Genomic DNA, 17,873 nt, shown 5'->3' with positions numbered 1-17,873 from the left:
AGAAACATCAGAATGTGAGCAATGCCTCAGAGAGGTGTGAGACTATGATAGAGAATTCACAGAACAGAAGCAAGATTAAAGAGGTCAGAGACATGCTTTCAAACTTTTTTTTTTGAGAGGTTTTTGCTATAGGGCGCGTGCGCTCGCCAGACAGACAGAGAGAGACATAGAGACAGAAAGTGAGAAATCACCCCCCGGGGGGATGGTCACGCCGCAATCCCTTCTCCTCCAGTGCTGGGAGCCAGATTCCACGTGGTTGGCAACTTGAATCCCGGACCTAGCAGCTTGAAAAACACACCAGATGCATGTGTGTCCGTCTAAAATCCTGACAGGATGGAGAACTAGAGGAAAACGGACTGCGGCATGACTGGGGAGGTGGTAGGGGGTTTCTCTTGGGCTCCACTGTGAGGCTGTTGCTTCATTTGTGCTCTGTCTACAGTGAGCACACACATCCTTTGCGATTCAAATATGTATATATATATATACACACACACACATATATATACATACATCGTCGGAAAAGTCATGACACATTTTTCTGTTTTTCTACACAAAAAAGTCAGGACTTTTCTAACTAGAGCTTCTTGAGGGACTAGCAGTTGGCATAATGGCTATGTCACTGAACTCCCATGTAGTTGACCACAGTTTGAGTCCCAGACCCAGGGGCTTAAATTCACACCAGGTATGTGTGCGTGAGTGCCCAAGATCCAGAGAGGGGAATAGAGGAGAAGGGATTGCGGCGTGGCCAATTCCCCTGGGGGCAGGGGGAGTAATTTCTTGCTTTCTGTCTCTCTGTCCCTGTATTTCTGGTGAGCACATGTGCCCTAAAGCAAGAACCTCTCCTAAATGAATGGATGAATGAATGAATGAATGAATAAGTAGAGCTTCCTGAAAAATTCTTTTTAAAAAATTTTTGCCAGAGGACACATATATTCACCACAGAGAAAACCAAAGGAGAGGCTGAGAAACCACTCCTGATGGGGAATGGTTATATCTCAATGCCTCCATTTCTCCCTCCTTTTGGAATCTGAAGCATGCATGTTCATGTGCCTGGAATGCTCCTCGAGTCACGGAGGTGAGGACTCTAACTGTCCACTAGGACATATTGGATCCAGTCAACTAAACAATCACACCAACTGGCCTGGAAAAATTATATTTTAAAAGAAAATTACTGAGGGGCCAGCAGGTGGCATGGTGATTAAGGGTGCTGGACACATGGTCAATCATGGTTCCAGTCCCAGACCTGGCAGCTTGCTTTCTCATATTCCATCTCTTTCTCTCTCACACTTTCCTCTCTAGTCAAATTGAAATAAATAAAGCTAAATAAAACAATTCTTAAAAGAAAAAAGAAAAATTACTGAAGCTGGTTGGTGGCATAGTAGTTAAGGCACTAGATTCCCACATGGCTGATTCAAGTTCAAGTCCCAGACCTAGAGGTTTGAAACTCTTGCCAGGTACATGTACAACTATCCCCAAAATCCTAAGAGGAGAATGGAGGAGAAGAGACTGCTACGTGGCCATTCCCCAAAGGTGATTTCTTGCTTTCAGTCTCTGCCTCTCCAGCGAGCATATGTGCCCTATCACAAAAATCTCTCAAAAAATAAAAATAAATTACCAGGACCAGCAGATGGCATGGTGGTTAAGGTGCTGGCCTCCCACATGGCCAACCATGGTTTAAGTCCCAGACCTAGTGGCTTGCTTTCTCACTCTCTCTCTGGTCAAACAAAAAAATAATAACAATAAAGAAAAATTTAATAAATAATATTTTAAGAGGTTTTCACTATAGGGTGCGTGCACTCACCAGACACACAGAGAGAGACAGAGAGATAGAAAGTGAGAAATCACCCCCCAGCGGGGATGGCCACGCCGCAATCCCTTCTCTTCCTTTCTCCTCTTGGGATCTTAGGCACGCACGTACACGCGCCCGGCGTGAGTTTTAAGCTACCAGGTCCGGGACGCAAACCGTGGTCGACTACATGGGAATCCAGCGACATAGCCATTACGCTAACTGCTGGTCCCAATAATATTTTTTAAAAAGAAAATTACTGAAACACTGGAGTAAGACAAACAACATATTTTGTTTTATTTATATGCATTAAGAGTTTACATACTCCTACAACATTAAAAAAAAAAAACCAAGAAGGAAGAAAGAAAATTTCTTACTGGGTTTCTGAACAATGAGATGAAGTCAGGCTTGTGTTTCTTCAGAATCAGGTCAAGAAGGTGAACAGCTTCGGGTTGTCTTCTCCAAAGAGCGTTTCCTACTGTTTGCCAAATGTCCTTGTATGGACCCCATAGACTAGCAGCTTAAAGACAAAAATAAAACCAGTATCAACTAGAAGAGACCTCTGAAAAATGAAGTGACTTTTCACCTACACATTTTAGTCATCCTCACGGCTACTTTTTAATATAAGGGATTTTTTTTTATTTTATTCATTGTCATTATTTTATTTATTTCATTGAAGTTGACCAGAAAGAGAGAAGAAAATTGAGAAAGCAAGTTGCCAGTTCCAGGACTTGAACCACGGTCAGTCATGTGGGAGTCCAGCCGCCTTAATCACCATGCCACCTGCCAGTCCCAATATAAGGTATTTATATAGCAACCAAACATTAATATAAAAGCACAGTTTATTAGAATTCTCTCTCTGGCAAGTGCTCTTTAACAAACTAAAAACGGGGAGGGGAGGGGAGGGGAGCTCCGGCACTAGTGCACAGTGTCTGGGACACAGGGCAGAAGCTCAGATACTGTTGCACCAATTACTGGCTCCAATAAAAAATGTTTCTGTTTAAAAAAAAAATAATGCTCAAAGATTGCTAGGGGATGGCTAAATTCGTGCAATATATAAAGGATGGGGGCCAGCAGGTGGCATGGTGGTTAAGATGCTGAATTCCCACACAGCAAGTCATGGTTCAAGTCCCAGACCTAGCAGCTTGCTCTCTCTCTCTCTCTCTCTCTCTTTCTCTCACTCCCTATCTTTACACCCTACTCCTTCTCCCTCTCGCTCTCTGGTGAGCACACATACCCTAGAGCAAATTATGAAAAAAGTAACAATACTAATAAATAAAAATAATTCTTTTTGAAAATTGGGTTCGGAAAAGTCATGATGTATTTTTCTACGTTTTTCTACACTAAAATGCATAACTTTTCCAACAATCTAATATTTGAAGGATGGAGAAAAATCTGGGTGACAAGAAACATCAGAATGTGAGCAATGCCTCAGAGAGGTGTGAGACTATGATAGAGAATTCACAGAACAGAAGCAAGATTAAAGAGGTCAGAGACATGCTTTCAAACTTTTTTTTTTGAGAGGTTTTTGCTATAGGGCGCGTGCGCTCGCCAGACAGACAGAGAGAGACATAGAGACAGAAAGTGAGAAATCACCCCCCGGGGGGATGGTCACGCCGCAATCCCTTCTCCTCCATTCTCTTCTTGGGATCTTGGGCACGCACGCACACACGCCCGGCATGAGTTCTAAGCCACCAGGTCCGGGATGCGAACCGCGGTTGACTACATGGGAATCCAGCGACATAGCCATTATGCTAACTGCTGGTTCCCTCAAACTTTTTTTACTATAACCCACAGTAAGAAATATTTCAAATCTCAACCCACAATATACATATATGTAAAGCTGAAACAAAAGTATTATATAAGACACTAATAGTCATTCATTGGTTACATGCATTGGTTATAGTCAATGCACTCTGATATTTTGTATTCTGTCCCCCTTTTCTGATGGACTAATAACTAAATCAATACTAGGCTCACATTTTATTTTATTTATTTATTTATTTATTTATTTATTTATTTATTTATTTATTTATTTATTTATTTATTTATTTATTTATTTATTTATTTATTTATTTATTTATTTATTTATTTATTTATTTATTTATTTATTTATTTATTTATTTATTTATTTATTTATTTATTTATTTATTTATTTATTTATTTATTTATTTATTCATTTGAGAGAGAGTTTTGCCATAGGGTGTGTGCACTCACCAGAGACAGAGAGACAGAAAGTGAGAAATCATGCCCCGGGGAGGGGGGTGGTGGCCACACCACAATCCCTTCTCCATTCTCCTCTTGGGATTTTGGGCGTGCATGCACATGCACAGGCCTGAGTTTTAAGTAGCCAGGTCCAGGACTCAAACCACTCAGCTACATGGGAGTCCAGCAACATTACCATTATGCCAACTGCTGGTCCCTGGACTCAGACTTTAAAAACTCTACCCTATGGCTCTGCATGTGGCATAGTGATTAAGGGCACTGGACTCCCATATGGCCAACCACAGTTCGAGTTTCAGACCTGGTAGCTTGTTTTCTCACTTTCTCACTCTGTCCCTCTGTCCCTCTCTGGTCAAATTAAAATAAATAAATAAAGATGAATAAAATAATTCTTTTATTTTTTTTTAAGAGGTTTTCGCTACAGGGCGCATACGCTCGCCAGAGAGACAGACAGAGACATAGAGACAGAAAGTGAGAAATCACCCCCCGGGGGGATGGTCACGCCACAATCCCTTCTCCTCCATTCTGCTCTCGGGATCTTGGGCACGCACGCACACGCGCCTGGTGTGAATTTTAAGCCACCGGGTCTGGGATGTGAACCGCGGTCGACCACGTGGGAGTCCAGCGACATAGCCATTACATTAACTGGTGATTTCCAATAAAATAATTCTAAAAAAAAAAAAAAAAACCTCTATTCTAGAGCCAAGACTTCTGTTTGGAAACAGAAACAGATAAGGTATTCACATGTGTTTACAAAGACTCAGAAAGAGAAATTAGTCAAAACCAATCACTCGACAGATTAAACCTGGAACTAACTACAGCACAGTTTGTAAACACGTTTAACTGCTCTATGAGAAAATCCAAATAAAGTTACCAGGACTTAGAAATGAAATGAAAGGGCCGGCCTCATGGCCTAGCTTATTGGTTAAAGGAGCCACATCCCAGGCCAGCAGGTGCTACGGCGTTAAGGCAGCTGGATCAAACATGGCTGCGCAGGTCAAGTCCTGGATTTGGTGGCCTGAAACACACTGGGCGGACCAGCAGATAGTGTAACAATTATGTTGTTAGACTCCCACTTAGTTGGCTGTGGTTCAAGTCCCAGACTCAGCAGCTTAACACTCAAGCCCGGCATGTGTGCATGCATGCCCAAAATCCCGAGAGGAGAATGGAGAAGGGACTGTAGCATGGCCATCCCCCATGGGAAAAAGGGGATGATTTCTCACTTTCTGTCTCTTGATCTCTCCGGTGAGCACACATGCCCCATAGCAAAAATCTCTCTTTAAAAAAAGAAAGGGGAACCAGCAGAAGGCATAATGGTTATGTTGCTGGACTCCCCCATAGTTGACCATGGTTTGAGTCCTGGACCTGACAGCTTAAAGCTCATACCAGGCACATGTGTGTGTGCCCAAAATCCTAAGAGGAGAATGGAAAAGGGATTGCGGCATGGCCATCCCCTCTGGGGGTTGATTTCTCACTTTCTAACTCTCTGTCTCTCTGGCAAGTACACATTCCCTATAGAAAACTTCTCTCAAAAAAAAAAAAGTTAAAAAGAAAGAAAGACACACTGGGTGCGTGTGCATGTGTTCCAATAATTCCACAATACGGACCAGCAGGTGGTATGCTGGTTAAGGCACTAGCCATCCTATGTGGCTGACAGTGGTTCAGGTCCCAGACCTAGTGACTGACTTTCTTACTTTCCCCCTCTCTCTCTGGTGACTAAGCACGCCATATAGCAAGTTTAAAAATAATAATAAATAAAATTAAATATTTTTTTTTAATCCCATGTCCCTGGGGGATGATTTCTCTATGTGTTTTTCTCTTGCAAGTGCATGCACCCTATAGCAAACTTAAAAACAACTAAAATAAAAAGGAGCCACATCCCACATGGCTGGCCACAAGTCCTGGCCTTGGCAGTTTGAAAGACACATATGCATGCATGCCCAAAGTTCCAAAAAGATGGAGAAATGAAGACGATTGCAGCAGGATGACATCCCATTTAGAGGGTGCCTTCTCCCTCTATATCTACGGCAAGCACACACATGCATCAAAACAGAGAACAACGTTTTTAGAAGAAGGCAATAGACAGGGATTTTTTTGTTTGTTTGTTTGTTTTCTTAAAAAAGAGGGATAGGCCAGGCTTATTTAGTCAAGCTAGTTCAGCCATTAATTCTTTCTTTTATTTATTTATTTCTTGGGGGGGGAGAGGTTTTGTTTGTTTGTTTGTTTGTTTGTTTGTTTTAAGCTATAGGGTGTGTGTGCTCTCCAGAAAGACAGAGAGAGACAGAAAGCAAGAAATCACCCCCCAGGGGGATGGCCACGCCACAATCCCGTCTTCTCCATTCTCCTCTTGGGATCTTGGGCACGCAGGCACATGCGCCTGGAGTGAGTTTAAGCCATTGGGTCCTGGACTCGAACCGCAGTCGACCACGTGGGAGTCCAGCGACATAGCCCTTATGTCAACTGCTGGTCCTGAGCTATTCATTCTTTCATTCAGTCAACTTACAAAACAACTTCTATAAACCAAAGAGTATAGACTGAGCAGCACAGACAAATCCCTGGGCCTCACGGAACTCGCAGATGAAAAAGCCAGACATTTAACACAGGACTGAACAATTCTCGGGATAATAAAAGATATGGTGGGGGCCAGGAGGTGGCATAGTGGCTGAGGCACTGGATTCCTACATAGCTGATCACGGTTTGAATCCCGAACCTGGTGACTTTCTCTCTCTCTCCCTCTCTCTAGTGAGTGCAAATTTTAAAAACTAATTAATTAATAATAATAAATAATAAAATTAAATAATTTTTTAAAAAATAATAAAAACTTTTAAAAGATATGATGAAGTATAGATTGCATTGAGACCATATGAAAAAGAGAACCTACACGAATCTAAAGATCAGAGCAGGAAGGGTGTAAAGTCTTTTTTCATTCTTTATAACAGAAACTGCATAAGCACGCAAAGGCAGGTGAGCAAGAGAGAGAGAAATGTGTGCACCCTCAACAAGCTCTTATTTTTTTCCCATTATAGGGAGGCATCCAATAACATCAAAGATCTTTACACAGACACGAGCTTACATAGTCCATAATTTTTTTAAGAATTATTTTATTTAACTTTATTTATTTTATGTCTTAATTTGACCAGAGAGAGACAGAGTGAGAGAGAGAGAGAAAGAGAAATGAGAAAGTAAGTCACCAGATCTGGGACTCAAACCACAGTCAGCCATGTGGGAGGCCAGTGCCCTTACCCATCACCCAACCTGCTGGTCCCAGCATCATCCATCTTTAACATTAACAACATCACCAGAGGTAGCTGTAACAAAGATTTATCTTCATTTATGAAATTTCAGTAAATATCTTTTTCCTAACTACAAACTAAAAGGATATAATCTTTTCCAAATTAATAAACGTATACTTTTAACGTGTAGTTTATTTTTAAATTTTTTTTTTAATTTTTAAATTTTTTTTTTGAGAGGTTTTTTTCACTATAGGGCGCGTGCGCTCGCCAGACAGACAGAGAGAGACAGAGAGACAGAAAGCGAGAAATCACCCCCCAGGGGGGATGGTCACGCCGCAATCCTTTCTCCTCCATTCTCCTCTCGGGATCTTGGGCACGCACGCACACATGCCCGGCGTGAGTTCTAAGCCTCCGGGTCCAGGACGCGAACCGCGGTCAGGGAGTCCAGAGACATAGCCATTACGCTAACTGCTGGTTCCCACGTGTAGTTTATTTATCTGAGAAAAACATTCATTTTCCTCAGCATTTAGGGATACCTCCAGAAAGTTGCATTTATTCACTCGCTCACCATGTGTGACATACCAATAAACAGCAAAATGAGTAAACACCTTAATCATGAAATCATACCTAAATGTAATAGCCAATTCTGGTACATACTATAAAGGAAGGGAAACCAGGCCAGCGATCACAAAAGAGGAAATCTGACGTAGTCAGAGAGGTCATGGGAGGGCAGGATTCCTTAAGTGATGATGAGGCTGAACTCTGAAGGGTAACAGTGAGAGTCAACTCGGTGAGAGACAGCATTCCAGGAGAGAGGACACGTGGGTTCCTATGGCAAGAGGGAAACTCACTGACAAAGAACTAACCACGCTAAGAGAGCTAGAAGACCGAAAACAAGGATTTGGCAGGGTAGGCAACCTTCACCCTAGGCAGGGCTTCCTGGCCCATGTTAAGGATCTTGGTTTTTACTGTAAAAGATCATGCAAGATGAAGACGTTAAAAGTCTGCTATACTTGGGACCAGCAGTTGGCATAATGGCTATGTTGCTGGACTCCCGTGTAGTCGACCGCAGTTCAAGGCCCAGACCTGGTGGCTTAAACTCATACCGGACACATGTGCATACGTGCCCAAGATCCCGAGAAGAGAATGGAGGAGAAGGGATTGTGGCGTGGCCATCCTCCCTGGGGGGGGATTTCTCGCCATCTCTGTCTCTGTCTGGTGAGCGCACACACCCTATAGCAAAAACCTCTAACAAAAAAAAAAAAAAAGTCTGCTATACTTAGTGAAATTCAAGAACATGTTAACCAGACTGAAAGCTGTGTAGGAAGATGGGATCAGATTAGGATGAGCAGAGGAACAGACGGTATAGGAACAGGATCGGTAAATACTGACAGACCTTTTGAGAGGTTTGACCGTGATGAGGACCAAGACAGTAACTAGGGAGGTATGGGATCGAGATAAAGAGTGAGGCTAGTGGGGAGAAGAGCAAGAGCGAGAAGCAGATATACAGGACGGAGAAGGGGTAAGGAATAGGGCAAGACTTATATAGGGCCAGATTATACAGGGCAAGACCTACCTAAAGTAGAAAAACGGGGCCCAGCAGATGGCACAGCGGTTAAGGTATTGGACTCTGACATGGTCAACTGCGCTTCGAGTACCCAGCCGCTGGAAACTCACGCCAAGCACGTGTACATGCCTGCCCAAAATTCTGACAGGAGAAGGGACTGTGCTGTGGCCATCTCCCTTTGGAGGCGAGTTCTTGCTTTGTTTCTCCAGCAAACACACATGCCCTATAGCAAAAATGTCTCAATAAATAAATAAATAAAGATAAGGAAATGGATTCAGGAGTGCACAAATATCTAGATTTGCAGGTTTTGAGGGTGAAGAAAGAGTTCATGCCTTTGGCTTCTGTAATCTGTGACTAGGAGACTGAGGGATCAAAGGAGGTCAAAGCTTTGGGGAGGGTGGGAAAGCCCTGAAATAGAAATGCTGTGAACAAGACGGGGTGAGCAGAAGACCATCAGGACTGTCGAACAGCGTGAATGGTCGCTTACTCCCGAGCCTGTGAGTACCACCACGTAGACATGACACAGGTCACAAATCCAGGGCAAGTCATGCAGCTGAGACACAAGCACAGATCTCAAAACGCTACCTGTTAGTTTTTCCTTCTACAATCCTAAGATTTCAATCTTTTAACTGTGGTAAAACACACACACATACACAACATAGAAAACCCTCTTACCCATTTTTAAGTGTATAATTCAGTAGTGTAAAAAGTACAGTCGCACTGCCCAGCAGATCCCCAAGCCTTTTTCATCCCTTAAAACTAAAACTCCACATCACTAGACAATAGCTCCCCACTTCCCCTTTTCCTAGGCCCTGGCAACCACCGTTCCACTCTGTTTCTGATCTCACGTAAATGGAATCTACAATACAGTCTAGTGTCCCTGAACGACGGAGATGCAGGCTGTGCAAACATCACAGTGTACTCACACAGCCTAGGTGTACAGCTTACTAGATGCCCAGCCCATGTGGTATACAGCCTACGAGACTCGTAAGGGATCACAAATGCAGCTTGTCAGCGAGCAAAACATCGTTAGATAGCACATGGCCGCATCTGTCATTTGCGAAAGAGCAAACAAGAGCACGTGCGGTAAAAACAGAGATGTTGGCATTTCTGACAGGGTCTTGCCATGCTGCAATTCTCCTGCCCAACCTCCCAGGTGGCATGGACCACAGTCACACATCCAACCAGTGGAGGCTGGGCTAAGAATCAAGCTTGGACCTCCCTGGTGATCTCAACCACAGAGTCCTCCCGCTGTGGCTGGGCTGTATCTGTTTTTTCTTATTTTTTCCAATTTGACAAAAAATGTGTGTGCTCACCAGAGACAGAGAGGGAGAGGTAGAAAGCACCCTCCAATGGGATGGGATCACACTGAAATCCCTTTTCCTCCGTTTCTGTCAGGACTTTGGGTGTACACATATTCACATGTATACCTGGCATGTTTTTTATTTTTTTATTTTTTTTTTTTATGTTTTGCCACAGAGCATGTACACTTGTCTGAGAGAGACAGACAGCGAAAGGGAAAGTGAGAAATCATCTTCCAGGAGGTATGACCACACCGCAATCCCCTCTCCTCCATCCTCCTCGGGATTTGGGGCACACATGCACACATGCCTGGTGAGTCTCAAGTCACCAGGTCCAAGACTCAAACCCCAGTCAGCCACGTGGGAGTCCAGTTCCTTAACCACTATGCCACTGCTGGCCCCGACCGGCATGTTTTCCAAGCTGCCAGGGCTAGGATTCTACTTGCAATGATCCCACTCACTAAACCACCAAGCTATAGAGCCAGACCCAGTCTTTTTATTCTAATTGCCAGGGACAGGGAGAAAGAAAAAGCACCTGTGCGCCCACCCCATGGAGTTATGGACATGCCATAATCTCTATATTACACTCCCTCTGGATTTGGGGCCTGCATACATAGCATTCGGCATGATTTTTTAAGTGGCCAGTGCTAGGATCTGAACCACAGTCAGCCATCCAGATGGCCCATCACACACACAGAGCTTAGCCTCTGCATTACGGGGCCACCCCCGTAGTTGTTTTTTGTGACTGTCCTATTTCACTTAGTATAATGTCTTCAAGGTTCGTCACTGCTGTACCACATGACAGCATTTCCTTTCTTTTCAAGGCTGCATAATGTTCCATGATATAGTTCACATTTTGTTTATCCATTCACTCATCATTCTTAATTTTCCTTAATAGACACTATGATTGCTTCTCTAAGGTGATTGCTTTCTTAAAAGAATTATTTATTTAATTAATTATTATTCTCAATTTGACTAGAGAGTGAATGAGAAAACAAGCTGTCAGGTCTGGGACTCAAACCGTGGTCAGCCACATGGGAGTCCAGCACCTTAACCACCATGTCACCTGCTGGTCCCAGGTGTCCACTTTTTAAAAAATATATTCCCTGGGAGCCAGCAAGTGGCATGGTGATTTAAGGTGATGGATCTTACATGGTTGACACCGCAGTTCAAGTCCCAGACCCAGCAGCTTGAAAAAACATGCCCAAGTGTGTGTGTGCACGTGTGTGTATGTATGTGTCCAAAATCCTGAGAAAAGAATGGAAAAGGGATTACAGTCTGGCCATACTCCCCGGGGGGTGATTTTTCACTTTCCCTCTCTTTCTCCAGTGAGCGCACACACCCCATGGCAAAGATCTGTAAAAAAAAAAAGAGAGAGAGAGAGAAGAAAAGAAAACCCAGACTCTTGACTTTTAAAAATGTTTCCTTTCTATGTTGCCAGTTAAACAGTCCTACTATAAGGCTTTATTATACAGTAGATACTCACCATAGCTACTGGCAAGTCCCATCCCTTTTATTCCAATGACTTCCGTTTAATAGTAACCTGTTTGAATATATACTAAGGGAACGTATACACCACATATACCTGTGAGCCTTGCCTCTACCTTAGGTCTAGTTGCGAGCAATATTAAGTATGTAACTTCATCACCAACATCCAGATACACAGAAATTAGATGTCATAGAATAAATGAGAGTGTGCTTAAGGAGGAGCATGTCGCTGGGACCAGCAGACGACAATGTAGTTACGTAATCGACCATGGCTCAACCCCAGACCCGGTGGTTTAAAACTCACAACAGGCACGTGCGCCTGCATGCCCAAAATCCTGAGAGGATACGGGAAAAGAGACAACGTGGCCACCCCCCGGGTGGGGGGGGCTGATTTCTCACTTTTTGTCTATCTCTCCAGCAAGTGCAGGTGCCCTAGCGCAAAAATCTTTCTCTCTAAAAAAAAAAAAAAAAAAAAGAAGCAGCACATCACAGTCTAAGATCCTAAGGTTGGCTTAGAATCATTAGCTATTTAACGGTGATGTTACGTAATCTCTACAAGCCTCTATTTGTAAAATGGGGTAACAGCAGCTACACCACTGACTTACGAAGGGGAATGAATAAGCTAAAATAAACACAAGCCTTAATTATTTTTTTAACCTTTGTTTCAAACTTGATTTCCTGGCTTCCTCAGCCTACTTAGCTACAAAGAATGAGTTACATATAAGCAAAAACCGAAAGAAGAGGTAGTATTCCAAGGACTTGGGCTTATTAAAGTACTGACATTTTATTTGATCCATAAACAAAGCAAGCCTAAAAAGCAGTCATAAAATAAAATAGCAGTTCCCAGTAACTTCTTCAAGTTTTATCTTTTTCGGAAGTTGACTAAATTCAGTTTGCTTCCTTCTTGGAAGCCTCATCAAATTTCTTCACAACATCTAGAACTTCATTATAGTCAAGCTCTCCAGCAGCACGTGGTGCTTTTCCATCCACAGATTGTTTGAAGAGAGCTCCAGCCAGTCACTTTTTTTAGAGACACTTTTGCCATAGTATGTGTGCTCTTGCCAGAGAGATGGAGAGGCAGAGAGACAGAAAGCGAGAAATCATCCCCCAGGTGAGATGGCCAAGTTGCAATCCCTTCTCCTCTCAGGATTTTGGGTACACGTGCACAAGCACCTACGTGAGGTTTAAGCCACTGGGTCTGGGACTCGAACCACAATCCACCATGTGAGAGTCCAGCAAGGTAACCTCTACTCCATCTGCCAATCCCTCAGCCAGTCTCTTTAAACTAGTCAGACTGTCTGCATCTAGGAGGTAGAATATACTAGATAGCATTTCTGTCTGGCTGCTTTGTCTCAGCATGGCCTGAACTTTAGGGCTGTTTAAGAGGATCCCTGCTTCTTGCTTTATAAACATATTCCCCTCTTCAACAGCAGAGAGAGTTTGCTTCTAACTTCTCCAAGGGGAGCTCAAAACTTCTATCATCTGCTGTAGCTGTTCTGTGAATCACTTTTTTTCTGTGAGCAGGTCCTTCCTTCCCCACCAATGTACACTTGGGTCTGCAGTCTGGCCAGGTTTTTCCTGGTTCACCATCATTTCTTTCACCTTGTTGGTGCAGAAAAGGAGCCACATCGGGGACAAGGATTGGCACCCCACTAGGGCAGACCAGCTGCTGACATTAGGCACACACACAGGGCACAAGATGGCAGCTAGCTCATTATTATAGGATAATTTCTCATAGTGTTTCTAAAGTGGTTTTATTTCTCAAAACTCACCTTTAAACAACTTCACAAAATCAGTTCTGTGAAAAACAGAACCACTATCAAAAAGAAAAAAACCATTTTAAAAGACTGTACGAGATCAAATGTGCCAAGGAAACAGTGCTCTTAAGTGACATTCTCTACAAGCATTTACCAGTCTCTTACTTGTGCCCAAGACGTTAAGGGCGCCTGGATCTAGGCATTAATGCTCAGAGCAAGAAACCACTTTTTCCGGACAGCTCCGCCCCAGGCAGGACTTGAGGCATCCCAGTCCCGCCTACTACTCTCCAGAGTGCACCCAAGGGATTGTGACTATCAAAATGCCTCCACTCTTTCAAACCCCGCTGGAAGGTGGTACCGCCACGACTGGAGAATCGCCGAAAGAGGACCCCCAATCTAGAATTCCTTTACATCACCTTCTAGATTGTACCTCCACGCCGAAAATCGGCTCGGAAGACAGAGGCGCACTGAGCCAGGCCACACCCACCGAGCTGGGGGACAGCTGCTGAACTCGCGCCACGCCTTACCGGCTACTTTCTAGGAGACAGGCCTCATCATCTAGGCTTCAAGCTTCAGCCGGACCCCCACCCCAGGAGGGGCCCCGGCGCCTTCGCAGAGGTGCGAATTTTCATTTCAGCCACTTCTCGAGGCTGGAAAGTATCTCAGGTCCTCTGGCCTCATTAATGCGTGTCCTGGTGAAATCCAGGCCGCACACACCACATGGAGTGGGGGGGCTGGAGGAACAAGCTCAGCCCTGAGTTAGAGGTTGCACACGCGGTTCCAGCGGCCCCAGCCTCACTGCCTCGCCTCTCAAACCTCAGCTCGAGCGCTTCAGCCGCAGCGCCGACGCGCGCCATTCAAACTGGGGAGGGGCAGGAATCCAGGCCCAGAGCTAGGAGAAAGCAGGCGCCGCGCACAGCAGGGACCGGGGCTCCGAGGAACCCCCAGCTCGGGCCTCTCCCTGCAGAAATGATCACCGCCCAGCCCCATGGTTCCTCGTCTGCCCTGCCGCACCTACCCGAATTTACCGCCAACAGCGTCGCCATCTTGGAGGCGCACTAACGGAGTGCTCCAGGCGCAGGGAGGCCCCGGGAAGGAGCGGGGCTGTCCAGGGCGGCGCCTGAACAAAAAAGGACCACGCCGTCCCCTCAGGGCGGGGCGCTGGGCCGACACAGCCGTGCAATAGACTCCAGATCCGCTCGGGGTCACTAACATCAATTTCCTGTGGGATTATTCCCATTCAAATAAGGAGAAAGCAACTAGTTCAAAGACGCGAGGTCCTCAACCTGACGTTAGAGTGCAGTGCATCCTGGGACTTGTAGTTTCCTTGTAAAGATGAGTGACATTGGGTACCTGGAACGGAAAAAAGAAGTAGGTGGAATACTAAACCATATTCTGAGACTAGTTAATAAAATGATACCTATTTTTGGGGGGGGAGGTGGGGAGAGGTTTTTGCTCTAGGGCGTGTGTGCTCGCCAGAAAGACAGAGAGAAACAGAGAGACAGCAATCACCCCCCAGGAGGGTTGGCCACGCTGCAATCCCTTCTCCATTCTCCTCTGGGGATCTTGGGCACGCACACACAGGGGCCCGGCGTGAGTTTAAGCCACTGGGTCTGGGACTCGAACTGCAGTCGACTACATGGGAGTCCAGTGACATAGCCATTACGCCAACTGCTGATCCCAAAATAACGCCTATTTAAGATAGTATAAAAACTGTGCTTTCAAGTAAGCATTTCTATTTCTAATTAAATACCACTTACTGTTAATCCTTTACTTTGGGGAAAGGAGCGAGGCATAAAATGTCTACACCTCAAAAAGTCATCTGATTACAAACTAAGTTTTCAAGACATTTCAATTTACCATGTGTATTGTGTCAACATAGTTGCATATGGAAAAATCTTTTTTAGGGGGAGGGAGATTTTTTGCTATAGGGCATGTGCGCTGGCTAGAGAGACAGAGACAGAAAGCAATAAATCACACCCCAAAGGGGTGTGGTCACGCCACAATCCCTTCTCCATTCTCTTCCCACTCATGCACATGCACCTGGCATGATTTTTAAGCTTCCAGGTCTGGGACTCGACCCCTGGTCGACCTTGTGAGAATTCAGCGACGTAGCCATTATACCATCTGCTGGTCTCACAAATTATTTTTATTATGAAATTTTCAATTCCTTACAACTTTAGAATAATGAATATCACCTACTTTCAATAACCTGGCTAAATCCCCTTCCTACCCACTCCAACAAAGGAAATTATTTTAGCAAATTCCTGTCCCATCATTTCATAATCACTAATTCTTTTTCTACCTACACACCCAAAATAGCTGGACTCTCTTCTTATACTTGCTAATTTTTTTTTGGGGGGGGGAGGTTTTTGCTATAGGACGCATGTGCTCACCAGAAAGACTGAGAGACAGAGAGAGAAAGCGAGAAATCACACCCCAGGGGGGGAAGGCCACGCCTCAATCCCTTTGCCTCCATTCTCCTCTCAGGATCTTGGGCACACATGCACACATGCCCAGCATGAGTTTAAGCCACCAGGTCCAGGACTCGAACCGCAGTCAACTACATGGGAGTCCAGCGACATAGCCATTATGCCAACTGCTGGTCCCTCACTTGCTAATTTAAAAAAAAAGTATTATTATTGGGGCCATCAGGCGGCGTGGTGGTTAAGGGTACATAGCCAACCGCAGTTCAAGTCCCAGACCTGGTGGCTTGCTTTCTCACCTTCTCTCTCTTGTTCTGTCCCTCTCTGGTCAAATTTAAAAATCAGTAAATAAACTTAAATTTTAAAAAAGATATTTCAAAAACTTATTTTTGTTTAAGTTTTTACTATAGGATATGTGTGGTCACCAGAAAGAGACAGAGACAGAGAACGGGAAATTGAGAAAACAAGCCACTAGGTCTGGGACTCAAACCTTGGCCTGCGATGTGGGAATCCAGCACCTTAACCACCACACCAATGGCTGGCCCCTCACTTGTTAATTTTTAGTTTGATAATTTTCAAACTGAAATACAAGGATACTGGACAGGTGGTATGGTGGTTAAGGCAGCTGGATCTCACATAAGTGAGGAGAAGGGATTACAGTATGGCCTTTGCCCACTTCCTGAGGAGTACTTTCTCACTTTCCTTTTCTGTTTCTCTGTCTCTGTTTCTTTCAGGCAAGCATACTCACCCCATAGCAAAAATAAAACAAAAAAACAAGGACACTTGAAAAAGTTTGTGGATAAATTATAGATTTATTTTGGTGCAAAAAAAATTTTTTAAATCCATTGATACCCATGCCCCTTGTGTAAATAATTATCATTTGATATCATATGCTATTAGATACTATGATATATATTAAGAATTTTAGGGGCCGGCAGGTGGTGTGGTGATTAAGGCACTGGACTCCCACATGGCCGGACATGGTTCAAGTCCTGGACTTGGTGGCTTGCTTTTTCACTCTCTGTTTCTCTGTGGTCAAATTAAAAAATGATAATAAATAAATAAAATAATTTTACAAAAAAAGTTTTTACATGCATTATTTCCTTTAATTCCTACAGTAATCCTATTGAGGAAATGATATAACAGCTTCTTATCTCAGAGATGCTCTATGTTCTTTATAATCTCACTTATCAACTCTCTGACACTCCACTGAGGTTAGAAGGAAATAGAGCTTATAGTCCATTTTGGCGTTGAAAACTAGAATCAAATAATTTAGAGAAAAATTATGAAGTATGTTCTTAAGAATATCACACATGGGGCTAGCAGGTGGTATGATGGTTAAGGCGCCAGAATTCCCACAGGGCTGACCGCAGTTCGAGTCCTGGACCTGGTGGCTCTCTCTCTGGCAAAATTAATGTTTAAAAAAATAATAATAGGGAACCAGCAGTTAGTGTAATGGCTATGTCGCTGGACTCCCACGTAGTCGACCGTGGTTCACATCCCAGACCCGGTGGCTTAAACTCTCGCCGGGCGCATGTGCGTGCATGCCCAAGATCCCAAGAGGAGAATGGAGGAGAAGGGATTGCAGCATGGCCATCCCCCCTGGGGGGTGATTTCTCGCTTTCTGTCTCTGTCTCTCTCTGTCTGTCTGGCGAGCGCACACGCCCTATAGTGAAAAACCTCTCAAAAATAATAATAATAATAATTAATTAATTAAAAAATAAATCATTCAAAAAATAGCAGACATATTCACGGTTTAGTTTTTTTAATTTTTTTTTGTATTTTTTTTTGCTATAGGCAGGCACATGCACTTGCCAGAGACAGGCAGAGAGAAAGGGAAAGTAAATTACCCCTTGAGAATACTCCTACACTATTGGTGGGAATGTAAATTGGTCCAGCCACTGTGGAGAATGATAGGGGGGTTCCTTGAAGATCTTCAAATAGAACTACCATATGATCCAGCAATTCCACTCCTGGGTATCTACCCAAAGGATAGGATAGCACTCAGTTGGAAAAGTGCTTGCACAACTATTTTCATTGCAGCATTATTCACAATTGCTAAGACTTGGAACCAACCCAAATGTCCACAAAC

General features: G+C 44.0%; 1 protein-coding gene across 1 annotated transcript in view; it reads right to left on the bottom strand.

Annotated features, from left to right (window-relative positions):
- The window catches only part of NUP205 (nucleoporin 205), a 168,003-nt gene that overhangs the window by 91,043 nt on the left and 59,087 nt on the right, over nt 1-17,873 (bottom strand). Inside the window, exons 2-3 of the mRNA XM_006145012.3 lie at nt 14,374-14,708; nt 2,164-2,306 (exon numbers count right to left, since the gene is read on the bottom strand). Of these exons, the coding sequence (XP_006145074.1) occupies nt 2,164-2,306; nt 14,374-14,401 (171 nt within the window). The 5' untranslated portion in view covers nt 14,402-14,708. The remainder of the gene's footprint in view (nt 1-2,163; nt 2,307-14,373; nt 14,709-17,873) is intronic.

Source organism: Tupaia chinensis, unplaced genomic scaffold (assembly GCF_000334495.1).
Source record: "Tupaia chinensis unplaced genomic scaffold, TupChi_1.0 Scaffold000140_1, whole genome shotgun sequence".
NCBI classification, from domain to species: domain Eukaryota; kingdom Metazoa; phylum Chordata; class Mammalia; order Scandentia; family Tupaiidae; genus Tupaia; species Tupaia belangeri.
The sequence above is the reverse complement of the archived record's forward strand: the minus strand, read 5'-3'. Positions and strand labels throughout refer to the sequence as shown.